General features: G+C 40.8%; 1 protein-coding gene across 4 annotated transcripts; it reads right to left on the reverse strand.

The window, feature by feature from the left end:
* Positions 1-91: 91 nt before the first annotated feature.
* On the reverse strand, positions 92-18,333 carry tjp3 (tight junction protein 3). 4 transcript variants are annotated; one of them, XM_026304703.1, is made up of 30 exons: positions 18,177-18,333; positions 12,337-12,393; positions 11,652-11,776; positions 11,397-11,499; positions 10,998-11,286; positions 10,813-10,916; positions 10,480-10,669; positions 10,194-10,263; positions 9,659-9,756; positions 9,341-9,416; positions 8,943-9,113; positions 8,637-8,740; positions 8,071-8,155; positions 7,271-7,359; positions 7,021-7,117; positions 6,245-6,333; positions 6,038-6,110; positions 5,817-5,890; positions 5,340-5,403; positions 5,063-5,219; positions 4,442-4,550; positions 4,133-4,352; positions 3,848-4,053; positions 3,658-3,753; positions 3,445-3,524; positions 3,108-3,318; positions 2,844-2,944; positions 2,099-2,665; positions 1,288-1,379; positions 92-1,199 (listed from the first exon to the last, which is right to left on the reverse strand). In XM_026304703.1, exons 2-30 carry the CDS (start codon positions 12,382-12,384, stop codon positions 1,079-1,081), a joined length of 3,909 nt encoding a protein of 1,302 aa, XP_026160488.1. In that variant the 5' UTR covers positions 12,385-12,393; positions 18,177-18,333; the 3' UTR covers positions 92-1,078. The 4 variants fall into 4 exon arrangements, with proteins under 4 accessions (XP_026160488.1, XP_026160486.1, XP_026160487.1 ...); XM_026304701.1 differs by lacking the exon at positions 18,177-18,333 and adding an exon at positions 15,366-15,761; XM_026304702.1 differs by lacking the exon at positions 18,177-18,333 and adding an exon at positions 14,314-14,813.
* Positions 18,334-18,977: the final 644 nt, after the last annotated feature.

Genomic DNA, 18,977 nt, shown 5'->3' on the forward strand with positions numbered 1-18,977 from the left:
ACTTAAATTTGAACAATATGCCTTCATTAGTGGTTAACTTTGACAAATATGTACAGTATCACAGAGTGGATAATATACTTGTCAATAAAACTGAAAATATTATGGCCTTGATTTGCTCTGACCACTAGAGACAGTACTGAAGTATGGATTAACTACTTTCCATGTTAGTTTGTCATAACTTGGATACACACATTTATTTAGCAGTTTGCACCATCTCAGCATCACATCAAATGATATATTAACAATATTACAAAGTAGATTCTGAGACCTTGTAAAGATAATGTTTCACTGTTGGCTGAAAACTGCTTAAAAAAAACAAACAAACAAAAAAACAATCAAAAATGACCAGAAAGTATTCGCTGCAAAGTGAAACTGAGTCCTTTGCTGTGTTATGCCTGGGCAGCTCAGGTAGAAACTGAAACTTTCTGTCATGTAAATTTACACATAATAACGCTATTATTGTTACACTTTGCTTTAAAACTTCACTGTCAATATCAGGTCAAACATTTTTACATTCTTTAAAAAAAACGGATTATTTGGGTCATATTTATTTACAGGTAGGTGAAACTGGCAAAAAAGTAAAAACTTAAAAACACTTATTTATAGGCTGCTGCTAATTTGAACAATCATTTTGAAATCCAAAAAAAAAAAAAAAATCTTATTAAAGAGGCAAATATTTTACAAGTGCCCTGGCAAATTCCCATGAAAAGAGTAATTTATTATTAGTATTAATTTAGTCTAACAAAACTATATCTTGTTTGTTTCACAGACAGGGGCAATAACATGGGGCAAACTGATTGGGTTTTATATAGAGTTATTGAAATAAAAAAAACACCTGTATAGAAATTAGGCACTTGTAATATTTATCTAAGAAAGGCTGTGGAAATTGTAAATACACAACAGTCTCCACTATTCCACACCTGAACAGGTCCTTGGCGTAGGCTGACCGACATCTTCTGAGAATAGCACTACATATAAAAAAGGAATTAATCCAAGAAACAAGAGTTTCTTAGGGGAGTGAAATTGTTTTACATGTCCTCATTAGGTCCCTCCAGCTTTAATTCTCAGTGGATTACAGCTAAAGTTCTGTTGCGGGGCCCCACTCAAAGTCATCAGTTTCATCCTCTTCCTCCTCAGAGCTGTCACTGCCTTGGATCTGTGTGCGTCTGAACTGGACTGCTTGGTGATGATGTGCTAAGCTGTGGAAAAGGAGAAGACAGGTCAAAATTACTACAAAGTCTTAGATGGGCTACAATGTGAAACCTAAGACTGCAAAAGAAAACTTACACAATGTACTGAGGGGCCTTCTTTTCCTCTGCCTGTGGCTGTGCCTGTGGCTGTGCCTCTGCCTGTGCCTCACGGCCCTGTGCCTCACGGGCCTGTAAGAGGACAAGAATGATTTTGCATAAGGATCTCTCATAATATACACGAACCCATATTAGTGCAAGCACAAATGACACAACAAGACTACACTGGTGATTATTTAAGGGAAGAGAGAGAGAGGCAGGAAACCTGCAATATCACAGGTCACACATGCACTATGGGTCAGCACCAAATTGGCTACACCACTCCCAAGTGATTCTGGATTTTATGTCCTTTTACAACAAATCGCATATCCTTCACAATACTGACCGTTTTCCAAACATGTTATTCCTATTGCTTTTCAGTCATCTGATAAATAAAATGTAGATCAAATTTGATTGTTGTGTGGAACAATGGGTGAGAAAAACTAAAAAGAACAATGTGAATTTAACTGTTGTATAAAACAAATTGTGAAAACACAATGTCACACATTCCTAAAGTGCAAGTTTATTTATTTATTATTTATGTTTTTCCTGTTCAACAGTCCAAAAACCCAGTTTACTATCATATAAGACCAACAAATATTCACATCTGCGAAGCTAAAACCTGTTTATTTTTACTTAAATAATTAACTGATGGAAAAATTAACTAGGTAAAAGTTTCTTTTTTTGATTTACTCACAGTTGTGATCTAATTGTTAAGTACAGGTGGTACAGGTCCTTAGTTTAAGGAAAATGGCACAAATACAGTAAAAACACAGGAATGGTCCTTTATATGAGAGCAACATTTTCTTTACCTTCTGCAATTTTTCTTCAATAATGGAGAGGCTGGGATGCTGTGGGCTCTCAGGCTGTGCCTTACTATGTGAAGGCTCATTCACAGAGTACCTTGTAGAAGGGTTGGGCGCTACAAAATCTGGGGGTCCTTCTGACGGCGCGCTCTCTGCAACTACATCAAAGTCTGAGTCTGTAAAACTGCGTTGAGAGGGGTCTTCTTCCTCAGTGCTGTGAGGCAGGCTGTAATGAACCCTCTGGAGTGACCTGGGATCTGGTACATGCATCAAAGGTGGGATTTCTCTGAGCGAGCCCGTGTCAGTCTCAGGCTCAGGGTCCATGGTGGGGCTGTAGTGCTCAGAGGCTGGCTCGGACGATCGGGCTAAAGCAGCTCCAGCTACCCTGGAGCCTCCTGAAGGCCTCGTTGCTTCTTGACCAGGGTAGCCCTCTTCAAGCTCGTCGTTATCAGTGTAGGCCTCTCCATCTGTGTAGGGCTCTCCATCAGTGTCCTCCAGGTCACTGGCCGCACTGAGGTAGTCGGACTGGGTTTGGTCCAGAGCATCCAGGTCCTGCTCTCCACCACTCTCCAACTGTATAGAAAGATATGCTGTATTAGTTTTCCCAATGCTAACGAACTTTTTGTAAGGAATAAACCTCAACGGCAAATGTCCTATTATCTAATTGCATATATAATATTATACACACATTTGTTATTTTTACTCCTGAAATACATAAAGTGTGTGTGTCAGAAGAAGATTTGCATCATACTGTGATTTCAGACACCCAGACAGGTTTGGACTGCTGGTGACGGATCTTATCCTTCAGAATCTCATACCAAACATGCGAGCTGGGCTGAAGATCAATACGTGCTGCAGGTAAAGGTAATGCACAAATAACAGTGTGATGCTACTAGCAAGAAGACTACATTGTAAATTAATAAAGTACAGGTACTGTCAGGGATATACAGAATGTAAAAAGAACTGACCCAACTGTAAAATACGGCTGAGATAGATTTCATTCTTGGGCCATTACCTGAGAAAAGGTGGCTGTACTGTTTCCTCAGCTTGAGGGCCTGTGTGTAAAGACGCCTGGAGCTTTTGTTGGAGTTAGGGCTGTACTTATGCCTCATGGTCTTGACGTCTTTGCGGCTGTGAGGGTCCAAGAACAGCACCATTGGATGGTACTGGATGTAGTTTAGCCTCTCCACTGCAGTGGGAGTGATGTCCAGCAGAGGGTGCTTGTCCTGGGAAAAGAGTAAATCAAAAACAAGGAGAGGAAAAAACACACATTTTAAATAGGAGTTGTATACTATTAAATATGACTGCAAATATTTTTTTAGATTGTTAGATTTTAGATTCTTACACCATACCTTCTCTGCTATTCTCCTCACAGTGTCCAGTTTAATAACTGTGGAGCCACTCTCTGTTCCATTACTGCGAGACACCATTTCTGCAATAATGAAACAGGAAAAATAAATGTTTCATATAAACAGATGATCAGGAGAAGGAATGACACAAAAGAAAGGACCACATTTTTTTATTTTGAGGATTTGGTCAGAAATTGATAAAAAGAAGAAACCAACCTGCCACTTCATATTCATCAGGCATCTCTCTGACCAGCTTCTCCATGGCAATATCATTAAGAGGACCAAGGATGACAATGGGCCGTTTGAAATTAGCTGCAGATACAAACAAGTCACCAAAAATTAAAACTTCTTGCACTAGTAACCAAGTGAGGACATGACTCTGCCATCTGTCAGGATGGAAAACAACCTTCTCTGAGCAGCACTCTTTCGTAGGCTGGGAATTTGCCCTGAATGGTGAGCTGCAGCAGGTCGTCACGAGTCCGACGAGCACTCTTTTCATTCTTTTTGTTCCCTCTAAGCCCCCGTAGTTTCCAGAACTCAGCTCGCTGCCCTGACGTGGGCTTCTCTCCAGTGGCCCGCTGTGCCTGTTCAATGCTGGCCAGTGTCTCAGCCCTGCAGGGGATAAAATTCACATATAAAAACTTGTTCTTGCTTGAACTAAATCTTAAACTCGTTTGTGTTTCTTCGTGACCTGGCTTGGTTGGGGATGGTGCCTTTATCCAGCTCGTGCAGATCATTACCCATACGGATTGCCAGCCAGTTACCCAACTTCCCACGGTGCATTGTGTCCACCACCCTGAATACCTCTCCTCTGGTGAAGCTCATGCCAATTGGCCCCTCTGCTTCGTGGTCAAAGTGGGTGCGGACATAGAAGTTGTCTCCCAAGTTGGACTTAATGATCTTCTTATAAACTGAGGAGAGGCAGAGATTCATAAACCTGGTCACTGACTGATAGCAGCCTGGCCCATAATTATCATGAACACTTATGGAACAAACTTACTGTCTATTTTGGTCTGAGTGCAGATTTCAATCTTCTCTCCATTCTTGACGTTCAGGAGGAAGTTGGCTGCCTCTTCTCGGGTGAAATGGCGAAAGTCAGCTTTATTTACCTGTGCAAAATGAGACATGCCTACTGAAATAGCTCAATGGATCGTATGTTAATACAAGACAATTTTAATATGCAAAAAACACTTTAAAGAGACATTTAATAGCAGACTTTTGCAGATTAGTGTCAGAGCCCACTGTCTTCAGATTTCTATCCTGCTTCCTTCTGAATTTCAAGATTATTTCTGAATATGTGACTGTCCAGTTGTAAAGTACAAAATAAATCAGTTTATGTAACTGTGACAGTTCCAGCAGCTCTGACACTTGAATGGGAAGTGTGACCTTAGATGTAAAACCATTGCACACAAGAGATCATGCTGACCAGTCATAATTTTGGCTCCACATTCTTGAAAATCAGCTGACATTCCAAATTTGAGTTTTTACAGTTTTAGATAATGTAATTAAAAAAAAAAAAAAAAAATCAATTTCTTGATTACTGTTAAGTTGTAAATGATAACTAATGAAATATCTAACAGCTTAAAGGCCTGAAGGGTTAAGTACAGTAGCATTAACTCACCAGCAAGATTTGGTCTCCTTCTTTCATTCCCTGAGCATATGCAGGGCTGTTTGGCTGAACTCCACCTACAAATATGCCAACATCATTGCCCCCCACAAGCCTCAGCCCCACACTGCCCTCCTTCACAAAGGACACTGTTTGAATGTCTGAGCTGTACCTGAAAAGAGTCAGAGCATAAGAAGAAGCAAGAAAGAAGAAAGGGAGTTAATTACTGATGCAACTCGTCAACATTGAGACAAATGTCTTAATATTTTAATATTGGTTGATCATGTCTCACCCTGGATTAGATGATGGGTAAGAATCTGGAGGTAAGGAGTAGATTGGTTCCTCTGCAGTCTTGGCTGGAAGAGATATGGAAATTGCGAGATTCCTAATTTCATTATCACTTAGCTATTTGATTAATTTGTTACTTATTTAGTATTTAAAAATATCATGAAAGCACAACATCAGCAGAGTTGAAAGTAATACCTTAATTCAAATTATTACACTGATTTACTGATCTAGATCCCATTTTATTACGTTTATTTATCTTTTTACATCCAGTAGTTCTGACCACAAAAAAACTGGGAAATGTCGGACGTACTGTAGGACGTCCCACAGCTATGAGGCAACGCCACATTAACCAGCCAAAATGTGGTAGTTTTTCTACAACCGTTAATAACCACAGCAGAGCTTAACAACTCAATAATGACCTAACCCAGAACTTAATTTTCAGTCAAGTCAATTAAACATCACCACTTCTCCTGTGACTTACAGTAGAATGGTGGGTTGGCCTTTACTGAAATTCCAGACTTTTGGGTGTGAGGTCCATTAACAGCACGGGGAACACTGTGAGGAAGAGCAAAACATTAACACTGATATTTGTGTAATAACACATTCATTTCAGCCCTAGAGCTGGAGGGAGAATACTTACAATAGCAAAAGCATATTAGTGATTAAGGTTAAGGTGTGTGTTTCATGAAAAGAAATGTGTACCTGCGATGGTTGTCCTCCCGCTCAGAGCTCCCAGACCTCCTGAGGTGTGATAGCTCGTCTGACTCTGAGGAATCTGAATGAGGAAAAAAGACAGAGCAGAGACTTATCAGGACAAACTTTGGCCTTTCTGCTCTAAAAGTTGACTTGATTCCAAGAGAGGGGAGGAGAGGATGAGGATAAGAGCGTGTGACAGGGGAGTAAACTGACCATTGGGAGGCGGCCTGGCAGGTGATGGGGCTCGACGAGGAGGTTCCTGCCTCACAGCTACTGAACTGGGCTTTATCTGAGGTAAAACTCTGTGAAAGGCACAGGAATTGTAAGATAAAAAACACATTACAGTAAGTTATTGAAACTTGTTCCCATCCTGTAGTACAAAAAAAAAAAACAACAGTAAATTGTTTGTGAAATGCAGGATGTCCTAAAATTAAAATGCTTTTGTACATTGTTGAAACACTTGGTGATGCAATCCCATACTGTGCCAGAGTGTATTCTGGACCAAATGCTACAGAAAATCCTGCTTTGTTCTAAAACAGTTTAATAAGTAATGAGCAGGCCAATCATTTCTGCAGTAAAACCTAACAATCTACTCTTGACACGTTTAAGCGCAGTTAGGAAAGATTTTCCAGCTGAAAGTAATATTATAGGAAGTGCCCATATTCTGACTGTACATATCCCTGAGTTATTGTATCAACAGAGGGCAGGTTTACTGTCAACTGTGCTGGCTGAGGTTAAGTTAGGCGCCTGGAAGTTCTTTGTAAAACTGAGCATTGGGTTTCTGGTTCCACAGGTCATGTTTATAGTTTAGGGCTAAAAGAAAATAAGTTCATTGAATTAAGAAACATTTCAGAAGGAAGTTTTTTTTTAGCCCTTTAAACTCGAATACTGGGTGTCTGAATGCTGAATGCGGGTAACTTGAGACAAACCTCATATGTTCTCAGCAAAGGATTTATGACACTTTATTGTATCTGTATTGTGTCTCTCACTTGTTTGTGTTGTTGGCGGTGTTGTAGTTTCCACTGTCTGAAGAGTCCCTGCGAGGCACAGATGCATAACTGGCCTCTGACTCAGACTCTGAGTGGGCTGGGAAGATCAATAAATCATAGCTGTCATTTTTAAAAGTTAAAGGTTTCATATTCAACATAATGTTTTGGGATGCATTTAGCAAGAAATTTGATTTAAAAACTAAACACAGAGACACAAAAACATTTCATGTGGGACATTATGGACATGCACCTTTCTGTGGTGGATTACTGGCAGTTATGCTAGTGACAGTTCTTTGTGGCAGCTCCACCTGGGGCTTCAGGGAAACATCAGGCAGCACTCTGAAAAAGAAGAGAGGGAGGTGGGAGTGAGGGAGGAGGAAGACAACAAGTCTCAGTTACGTGTACAGAGGGGGGGACTTGTGGCTAATATGAAGATTATTGATGAGAGGATGAGACTGAAATGTCAAATATTCACCTTAGAATCTCTGAGCGAAGCTCTCTCTCTGATGGTTAACTGCTTTGTGACTGATCAAATATTAACCATTCAGTAGTATTAGTTGTCTTGCTTGATCTTAGTGGTTTACTATCAATTGCAAACATGCCATATTAACATGCAAATCTGCAAGAACTAATCAGCAAATTGAGAAACTGTTGCAAGGATGTTGGAAATGGGATGTTATTACTTCATTGATATGTGTCCTCTGTGTAATCAACACTTAGCCACATACAGGAGAGGGACATATTCAGTGAAAGTCACTTTTATTACATTGGTTAACAAAACATCAAAATAAACACTTGGTACACAGAAGAAAAAAAAAAAAAAAAAGAACAGGGCAAAATGTTTTAAGGTACAAATTGATTCAATCAATAAAAATCATGAGACAGAAAAGGGTAATTTGGGGTTTAAAAGTAAATAAAAACATGCAATTAACTAATTTTATTTTTAACGGGAAAGGATTTCACAGTCTGCTCAGTTTCCAGTCCGTGCGATCTTGTCTGGGAGAGAATGGGGGGGGGGGGGGGTTGGGTTTGGCAGCCCTTCATCTGTACCTGTATCTGCTGAGAGAATCCTGACCGTAGGAGGTGGTCTGTCTGGGAAGAGGTACTGAACCGCCGTCCGAGTCGGACTCAGAGTCTGAAAACAAGGAGAATATGCACCATTACCTGGTGCAAAACTAAGGAATTCTCAAATCTGACACATGCTGGCTTTATAAAGATAGTGCTTTATAATTAATACATCTTTTTATCATCAAATGCTTGCACAAATAAATTATTAATAAAATGTAATTACAGTAATTAAACTTAATCTACTGCCAAGTTCTCTAAGCCTCTTTGTGTTACATAAAAACTGGCAGGTTAATTTGTAGTACAAACAAATGTTTTCTTTGAAAAAGGATTTATGGGAAATACTTAGAGCAGCTGTGCTAGAAATCAAGCCAACACATGCTGGATGCATCACAGAGTTTTGCTTTGACTTTAGCTTTGTGTGATGACATCTGTTTATCAGTAAACACTAAAAAAAATTAGTACATTATTGGTAAAGCCGTATCATATTAAGTCCTGGATCTTGCCGATCACAGGAAAGTTGTATTGTTTCTGTGTGTACATGTACTGACCTGGGGGTGGGGTTCTTACAGGAGAGTTGACCCTCCTTGGTGGCTCCTGACGGACCACGATGGGGGAGGGTTTCAGGCTTGGGTAGGATAGATCAGGGAGAACTCTGCATGGTAAAGAAAAAAAAGTTATAAAATAAAAGATCTTCCAGTGCTGCTGTGTCTGAGCCAGTCATCATAGTTTTTCTTTTGAGATATATGTGTATATATGTTGCTGATGAGATATAGTTGCTCATTTTCTTATTAATCTTTTTTTATTATTAATCAAGTCCTATTCAGCTTTGGAGCTGAACCAACTTTTGTGTTTACTTGTATCTGGCGTCTGGGCGTGGAGGAGGAGGAGAAGTGCTGCGGTCAGAGTCCGACTCTGACACCGGCCTACGAGGCCGAGAGGCAGAGGACGTGGGACGAGAGGAGGTCCAGTTGTGGACTGCAGAAGACAATCGGGGGTCAGGGACAGCGGACACACCAGAGAGAGTTCTGCAGAAAGAACATTGGGAAAATTCAGAAAAAACAAGGGCTTTATCCTAATGTGTTACGTGCATGTAAACAGTTTCAGATTTGTAGTCAAACTCAATTATGTCTAACCCCATACATAGGACTGACACAAGGTAGCAGTGAAACATGCACACTATGGGCCGCAAACTCATAAATAAATAATATCATCTGAACACATGAATTGAGCTAATAAAATAATTTGTACTTACTTGTACTTGCTTGGCTGGTCCAGACTCCTCACAGCCCGAGGAGAGGCATTGTGGTCAGACTCTGACTCAGATGGAGCTGGAGAGAGAGACAATAATCAACAGTTAGAAACATCATTGTAGTGTTTTTATTATCTCTTGTTGACATTTTGTCAATGTGATACAGAAACATCAACCCTTTACTAACAGATGACCAGTAGTATGATACTAAGAAAATATATTTTTCTTGGAAGCTGTTAATGGTTCTATAGGTAATACAATCACTGTGTGTCTGAGTATGTGATCAACATTTTATGTGTATGATCACTCTGCCGGACTGACCCCGGCGAGGGGCGTAGGCTTTTGCAGGAGGACGAGTCAAGGTGGAGCGCACAGGTGACGAATCCCGAGACTTGACCACAGGCTGTTCGGCTCTGGTTCTGGGTTAAAAAGACAAAATAAGGGATTGGAGAATTCTTCTGTGCTTTTAGAAGAAGGGAACAGAAATGAAGGATTCTTACAGACAAACGGTAATTAATTTAGTGTTACAGTGTTCACCGTGTGTTTACTTATACTTTATATTATAGTTTATATTTGTGGCTTCTGAGACGGTGATATGGGCACAATGAGGAAATGATAAACACAAAGAAAATAAAATCACTGTATAAAGGCTGGAGACAGCAGATGTGCTGGTGGTTTGAAAGTGAAACTAACATGTCAGTGGTGAAACAGGTTTTGGTTTTACAGCAAACAGACTGAGATGACAGTAAATTACCATGTAAAAAAAAAAAAAAAGTCACAACATAAAATGTTACAGTTGTGCTTCTCTACTTGTGTCTACAATAGGTTTTATTTGGTGGTGGGTCAGGTGTTGTACCTGCGTGTTCGTTTCTCTTTAGTGGAGTGACGTGATTTTCGGTGTGTGGGGACGTCAATGTCTGAAATGTCTGAAGCAAAACAGAAAAGAAAAACTTACATTTTTTTAGACCATAAAATATGAAACAAAAGACTGCAATTCTTCAACAATGATTTCTACACTAACTTCTGTTTTATCTTCCCTCCTTGGGGTCATTGTCTTATTAATGTAACAGATACGTTGACTCTCACCACAGCTCGTAAAGCACACATGTAACACCCCCATCTTTCCCTCTGTCCCTCCTCACCCTCAAGTTCAGAGCTGGTATCTTGGCGACCATCGTCTTCACTGTTGGGGGTGCTGTCCTCCACCTCTGGGATGCTGACCAGGAACTTGCGGTCATCCCGGAGCACCGTCATGGTCAGTTTTCCTCTGCTCTTCTCCACCAGGTGCTTGGTCTCCAGCAGGGATAGATTCTCTGTCGTCATGCCATTGATCTGATCAGAGGAAACAAATTGATTAACGCAAACTGAGGATTACAGTCATTCACATATTAGTGATGATTTCTGGAAACATCAAGGTTATGTAAAATGATACAAGATGTATTATACAGCTACAGATTAATCAGTCAAGTTTTCACCTTGAGAATGAGGTCTCCCTCCTGCAGTGTGCCCTCTTTTGCAGCCAGGCCTGTTTCTGTCATGTGCTTGATAAAGATCTGACTGCCCAGTTTCAGTCCATACTCTGCAGAACAAGAATCCAGACAGAAATCAGAAAAGATGAGAGGTTTGGACTGCACACTTATTCTGTAAGGAGAGTCCTTACCATCTGTGGTTTTCTTTTTAACCAGAGTTGTTTTGATTGGCTTGCTAGGAACATCCTGCTGTGGCAGCCTCTTGTAACCTGATGACATCAAGGGTAGTGTGTTTCCATGGCCATTATAGTCAGGTGTGGCGCTGCGAGCAAGGTAGCGGTTGGTGTCTCGGTTGTCACTGCTGTCAGAGTAGTGCCGTGTTCGTCTGGGAGGGTCCTGGTCCAGTAGGTTAGACTGTGAAGCAGCCCGAGATGGTCGGGAGGTGGCCGGGATCTGGATCTTGCGAGGGCGTTTTATTGTCTGCAGAGTGAAAGATGAGAAGGGTCAGAGATTTAGAGTCAAATGAGCAGCAATGCATTGTGGACTCAAAGTAATCTAGGTGTTTTGCTTGGCGCTTCCTCTGTACTCACAACGTTTGCAACTTTGCCACATGACTTAAGAATCTGAATGGTGTAGTTAGAGTGGACATTCTCCATGGACACTCCATTGACCATGACAATTTGGTCTTTGTTGCTAAAAGGCACAAAGAAACACATGTATGAGGCTGGTTCTGTTGGTGGGCCTACAAAATATCCAAGTTCACATGTATGCAGAAAGATGATAATGTACACAGCCAAGTCCTAAAAGTTCCTACAATCATGTCAGAGCAGTGCTGGTCAACTTACAACAGTCGTCCCATCGCTGGTCCATTTGGCAACACATCTGACACCACCACAGCTGTATCTCTGGTGTCTGGATGAGGTTTGTCTTTACCTCCTGATAAGGCAAAACCAAACCCCACCTTTGGATCCTGCCATTAGGAGAAAATTAAATAAAAAAATGCCAGACGGAAAAAGCCAGTGAGTGCATGAAAGGACGACATAAACGAAGGCAAAGAATGCAAGTACGAGTACGTAGGTGGTTAGAGTATCAGCATGTGTGGGAGATACAGTAGAGAGATAAAGGGAGACCAAGCACATTCCAGCGTAGTTCAGTGTGAGGCAGGATGGTGAAGAGGTAGCTGGTGCTGTGGGATGCAGCAGGGTGTCACTCAGCTATGAAACTGAGAGGTCAGAAGCATAGTGCAGTTCAACTCACTCAAGTCCTTTACAGTACCCTTGGTAATGACGCTGAAACTGCCCCTGTGCCATTCATCCAGGCTCAACTTTCACTTGTGTATATATGTATGTGTGTGTGTGTGTGTGTGTGTGCAGCCACTGAGCACAAACAAAACTAATGCACTGAAGATAAATGGTCTGCACTTTAAATTTACTTTAGCGTCTTAGGGATTGTGATGAGGACACCACATGGAATTCACAACAGTGTACCTCTGTACTAAAGAACATGATAATTAAACAAACAACCACTTACTTTGTTTAGTGTTATTGTATGCTGCTCCCATATTGTTAACTCTTCCATGCCTGGTTTCTGAAAAGTACACAAAGAAAAAAGAAAAAAAAAAAACATACACAATGTTCATGAGAAGGATTCTATGCTTTAGCATAACTTTGATAAAGTTAAATCATAATTTATTATTCTCATGAAACAATCGGCGTGCTTACAGCAAGGAGAGCTGAGTCTGAGCTGAGCAGAAAGAGATCAACCTGATCTCAGCATGCTCTCACCTGTCTAAATCCTGCTTGACCGGTATGGAGGAGGGGCTCCTAGTGTGTGTGTGTGTGTGTGTGCGCGTGTGTGTACACATGCACTTTCATATCCGTGCATTGCTGACAACATGTTACACCTGGGGCTTGTTTGGTAACGTTACACACAATCTAGAAACAAATTGTTTTTTCAAATATTTTCTCAGAAAATAGTGAAAATCCCTGAACATGACATTTTTAAAACCATGACAGCTTGACATTCCACATTTTTGTCCTAAGACCAGACTGTTTTTCTCCAGTGGCAGTGCTTTACATAAACCACAGACTTACTGGCTGCACTAACATGGCAACGTGCTTCTCGTGTTTATCATTTTCCACATATTACTTCTGTTTCCATAACCAAACAGAACAAAGTGCTCACCGGCCACAAGCCAGATTTTATAGTGAGGAAGACGTCAGGTAAAATAAGAACAAGTAAAGCAAGCTCCTCTAGTCAGAGACACAGACATGTACTGTTACAGATAAATGACAAAGAACAGCTTGGAGTTTGCTCAAAACACATGAGAACAAGGCAATGACACTGCTGAAAACTCACCGAGCAGTAACATATATAATATTCTGTCACACAAACACATTCAACTAATGACGCTGTGAAATTTATGATTTCAGCTTGGTGCTCCTACAGCAAATAACACTAATCTTTGAGGGTAAGACATCTGCCTTATGATCACCACAGAAGTCTTAAACTGGCTGGTGGGATAACCACAAGAACAGGTGTACCTGTGAACAGTAGGCCATTTGTTTGAATAAGTTAATCATAAACCAGAAGGGGCAAAAACAGCAAGCTGACTTCCCAAGTAAATGCAGGCTTTGAATTATCTGACTGCATGCCAAGCCATAATCTAAACTGACACTTATACTTAAATTGATACTGTTTGATATTTCAGTTTCATTGCAATAGGTTGTGGTTTTAGGGTGTACCAAGCCATTATTGTTAGCAAAGCAAGACACAACTCACAACTGACCATGGGAACCTGCTACTGAAATGATGTTATTTAACATATATATGCTCAAAAAACACACAGGTCATTGTACAACAAAAAAAATCCAATCAGCTGCTCGTTTGAGGAGTCTATGGATCAAAAGCTCAATCAGAAGAAAGAAGTTATACAAGGACAATAAACCACAGTTAGTAATGAAAAGGCCGCACTGACAAAGCGCAAACGGGACTGTAAACAACATAACTCTCCTATGGAAGGAGACAGAAGCAACAAAATTTTCATTCTGGTTGGACTAACATTCAAAAAAGTTACTGTGGCTAAATCTCACTGACGATGCAGTCGCTTAAACTTTAGCACTGGATTTAGGCCACGGTGATGTAGCTAGATAATCAATGACCATGTGTCACTAGTGGCATATTTGATATTAAACCACAACTGAAAGTGTAATATGTAAACACCTGTCAAGTCATCAGTCCTCTCAGTCTGAGTAAATTCCTAAAAATAGGTTGACACGCCCATAAACTGAAACCAATAAGAATTTTGTCCAGCGCTGAGCTAAAATTCATAAATCAGTCACAAACAGCATTTCAAGGAGTCAGGCTGTCATAAACAAAGTCCTCTAATTATGTAGTTTCAGTGCAAAATGTCCTGCAAAAATCTGATGTTCAACAATTTTTATTTCACCAAAAACTGTATTGCACAGGAAGAGCATTAATGCTTCCTATCCCTCCCTCTCCACTTACCACTTGGTCTTTGAACCTTACTTCCATTTCCCACTGGGATTCCTAAGCTGAACAAAACACCTGTGGCCTCTGGTGCTCGATGAACAGCCAGCTCTTTATATTCCATATGGCAACACCAAAAGCAAACAGTTACAGACCCCACACTTATCTCACTCAAGTTACTTCCAACCCAGATGAGCTGTGCACGGATGGCGGCTGCTGTCCAGCAGAAACCCAATCCTCCTGCTGAAATTATTTGTAATATGACCAGCTGTAGTGTTTTTCTCTTTGCAGGGAGAGGACAAAAACATGTAGGAGACCTCACCTAGAGTGCTCCTCCCCTACCAACCTTTGCCCACTCTCACAGTCAATCTCTAGTGAGTGTTACGCTTTTAAGGTGGAGCTGAACTGTTATAGACAGTGCAGGCCCCTTTGATGGGTACCAGAATATTTAGGTATCTCAAATGTAACAGATAATTTAGTCATAGAGAGGGAGAGTATACAGTGATCAATACTAGCTACAGTGAGATAATTTCAGATATTGAAAATCTACAAAATGTACTTATAGTCAATATTTTTATATTTAACATACTGGTATTTCTCTCTTCTACACATTTTTGTCAAAAAAAAAATTATATAAGCCACAATATATTTTTAATAATTTTCAATCAATACGTTCTGTAATTTGCTGTTCTTTTCTCAATATTATATGGAATCAACAAAGCAAGTCAATTTTAACCATTTCTGAAGCTGTAACCCTAAAGGTTGTTACATTTACCATAATTACAGGCATGTAATGTTGGGTGTTTTGATTATTTAAATCATTGCAAATTACTTGTATGTATTTGGGAATGCTGGGATATTAACTAAAAATAAAAACTTTTCTGTGGACTTGCCTAAAGCTCAAACAAATAACCTGTAATACATTAGTAATATTACTGTTGCTATGAATGAAGAGTAACTGCAATCTCATCTTGTGTGATACAAAGACATTAAGATGCACAAACATGGATTTTTACGACACAGCTGGCTAGTGTGGACAGAATACAGAACTATTGTATGTATCCACTTACAGGCACCTCCAGCAGTGGTGGTGGAGGCTCTGGAGGCAAAGAGCCAAAGTGCTTCAGTAGTTTAAGTCGCTGTGTTAGATTCATGATGCTAACAGTGTTGTTGTCTCCTTGCTGTCTGTATATTAAGCCGTCAGTGATGCATGGCTGTCAGGCCCCAAAAGAAAAGACAATCCACAGAAAGAGGCAGCTCGAAGAAGACGTCTGAATGTATTCAAATTCCAATTGAGAAATAAACAACAAGTAACAAATTGATGTTCCTTTACCAGGTCAAGTGTCCATCCCCCCCATTTATTCCCTTTCTGACAGGCTCATAAAGTCAAATCGATCTTTTAGCTTCCACCATGAGTGAGCGCCCTGGTTAACTTTTCCCACAAGGCAGCAGCAGGAGTTTCTGTCTGCTGGGTGCTATGGTTACATCAGGGGAATGAGAGCACTGGGCTGTTAATAATTGACGGGCTGTTTGCTACACTGTAGGTCTGCTTGCCCTGAGTAAAGCTTCCTGGGTTCCTTCACAGACGCTGCTGGATTTCAGGATCAGGAAATAGTTGCAGTTGTGTCTTTCACTGGTTAACATTTATGTAGCAGGAACAAGCTACAGTCTCTCTGAATGATTGATTATCAGAGCCCTGAAAGATTAGTTTTTCACTGTAGTGTGTACAGAAAGTCATAATATTAAACAGCTTGTCATTTACAAGCTCAATAACCTCCATGCACGGAAAGAATTACAGTTTGTCAGTTTAGGAGTAAGTGGTAGCTGCAAACAATCCACCTCGATTTGCATTGAGCCAGGTGAGACAGATGGCCTTTGGCAGCACTGCTGAAATATTATTAATGCTGAAGAATAGAGAGCATGGCCAGCAAACACCACTGTTAACATGACAAACAGCGAAGGCGTGCCGCCTCTAGAAGATAAACAATACCTCTTTCCTCGCTCAGGACTTCCCCATATTCCAACTGAGGCTGTTCCCTGTCTCTCTCTCTCTCGAGGCTAAAGCTGCTGCTGACAACCAACATGCAAACTACCAACTCTCCACTACACCTTGTTCCAACACCAGTTAACTAAGAGCTAATTTAGAGCGTCACTTAGTTTGGCACATAACAGGAATTCTTCAATGCCCCATTATTCAAGCAGGCCGCTCTAATAAATAGTAATGACAAAAAACCTTGAATGGACTTCAGCATACAATGCTTGGTGGTTAATGGGGAATAACAAAGGTTCTCTGAGTAAATATGGAGCTTTGGAGAACACACACTCCAGAGGTTTACCGAGCCCTGAGAGTGGCTGTAAATACACAATAAAGGGCACTGCAGCCTCATAGCAGTTACAAACATCCTCTTTAAAGCTACCTGTACTACATGCACACCTTTACTTGTGTTATTTGAAAATATACACGAACACAAAGAAAAAGTAATTGTTAATTCAGCATCAATACACAAAACACCTTTATCATTTTTTATGTTGTAAATAAGAATATGATTGTTATGAATAAAACAAAAAATACAGAGAACAGGTACAAATGGTTTCCTAAGTTTTAGTTTAGTTTAGTTTTAGTTTTGGTGTTGTGTGTTGTTGTGTAACATATTGTGTCTCTATTCTGACTGTAACATAATGCAATAACTAGGGCACTAGGTGTGACATTAAACAACCTGGAGAGTAATGGAGCATTTTAACTTCAAGTATGAGACCTCACCCTTCCAGTTATCAAAATGCCAGCTGTGTTAATAAATGCTAAGAGGAACAAGTGAATCTGACAACTTCATCATTGATAATGTGATATAAATGATACTGGCAGCTGGTAATATTTTGCCATACATGTACAGAGGTATTCATGCCTTTAATCAATATATATGAGGGTATTCATCCATTGTACTATGCAATGTTGGAACTGCTCTATAGCAATATTAGCTGTTTACGTGGCACTAAGTACTTAGACCTACCAGGCTTATGTGCTGGAAGTGCTAACCAGGCAACAGGGAACTATCCAGAAGAGCAAACCATTAGTACCAATGGACTGGTCCATCCTTCACCAAACAGTGTCTCAGTAAACACACTGATGGGGATAAAGGGAGAGGAAGATGCAGCAGTTTGGGAATGCAGAGTCGAAACTATTGTGAAACTCTGGCAGGCATGTAGAAACCTGCATGTGTGGCAGAACCAGTAAGGTGAGCAGGAGGAAAGTGGGGCTTGCAGGTGACAGCCATCAACCCACCAGCACACACCGTTGGTTGGCAGGACACCGACTGATTTAATACACTTGTTACCCCTAGTCTTAACCACTACAATTAAATATCTACACCCACCCTTTACTCCAACCCTGATCTAGGCCTAATCCAACCTTTACCCTTGAAAACAAGTCTCAACCCTCAAACAGTCCGATGAAGCTGTGAAAACTGGCTAAATACCCTCACAACAACAATACACAAAATAAAACTCACCAAAGTCAGCTCCCAGATTCTGTAAAATACAAAGCTCATTATGTCAACAACTGAGCAAAATATGGCATTTAACAAAGCTGACACCACGATAACAAACTCAGGCCTATTAAACAACAGTAGAAAGGAACAAGACAAGATCAAGTTAAAGACTTTATCCAGGATTATCCTCAAGCTATAGGGCAGGAAATGCTCGAACCTGAATCTTTTTAACTGAGGTCTCACCTACACAAAGCATAAACATTTCTTTCAGTTTTCTCCAGTCAAAGGTTTCATGTTTAAACTGCAGCACTTGTGCCCGTCGCTGCCTGAGGGTGAAGCTCGGGCTGACGCTCATGCCTCACCTGTGTAGCAGAAAACACGAGAGGTTAAACTCACCTAGCTGTGTCGGCCTGTCGCTCTCACACGACTCGTCCAAATCCAAAAAGCTCAGTTTCAAAAATCTCCTCTAAATTCCTCCTTTTTTGCGGCGGCGGCTTCAGCGGTTTGAAAAGTTTCTCCGAACTCTTTCTGAAGCCAGGTCGAGCGGGGTGACGTCACGGGCCGACGCGCTGCACAGGTGAGTTTCATAGCGTCATCACGCGGGCACAACCGGAAGTGTATGCTCATCGACAGGTACTCCACCCAGTTTTGGTCGCGATAAGATGTGCGTTTCGTTTATGTGAACACGTATTGGACGCACATGACAAATACTTGGGCTGGGTGTTTTGTGTAACCTCTACAGTCATCATTTATATCTTAGTTTTACTTTTAAACAACAGAAAGACACTATAGGCGCAGGCACATTTATTAGGATTATAAGGATTCTGCGTAAACAGTTTACTTACTTTGCCTCTTTTGTATTGTGTGTATATAACCCCATAGAAAGCTGCAGACAGCCTACTGTGTAACACATACACCCATCAGTCATAACATTATGGCCACTGACAGATAACGTGAATAACACTGATTATCTTGTTACTGTGGCACCTGCCAGTGTGTTGGGTATATTTAGCAGCAGGTGGACATGAAGTCATCAAGGTTGATGTGTTGGCAAGTGTAAGGATGTGAGTGGCTCTGACAGGGGCCAAAGTGTGGTGGCTAGGTGACTGGGTCAGAGCATCTCCCAAAATACAGACCTTGTTGGGTGTTCCTGGTCTGCAGTGGTTAGTACTGACCACAAGTTGTCTAAGGAAGGAC

The sequence above is a fragment of the Mastacembelus armatus genome, chromosome 4, assembly GCF_900324485.2.
Source record: "Mastacembelus armatus chromosome 4, fMasArm1.2, whole genome shotgun sequence".
In the NCBI taxonomy this organism is placed as follows: domain Eukaryota; kingdom Metazoa; phylum Chordata; class Actinopteri; order Synbranchiformes; family Mastacembelidae; genus Mastacembelus; species Mastacembelus armatus.

Excerpts from the sequence above, each read along its gene's own strand:
- tjp3 (XM_026304701.1), bottom strand. The coding sequence starts at position 15,449 with ATGAATCTAACACAGCGACTTAAACTACTGAAGCACTTTGGCTCTTTG. Across the intron at positions 5,891-6,037 it reads CGGGAGGACAACCATCGCAG|TGTTCCCCGTGCTGTTAATG; the intron begins GTACACATTTCT and ends TCTTCCTCACAG. Across the intron at positions 3,754-3,847 it reads AAGAGTGCTGCTCAGAGAAG|CTAATTTCAAACGGCCCATT; the intron begins GTTGTTTTCCAT and ends TTGTATCTGCAG.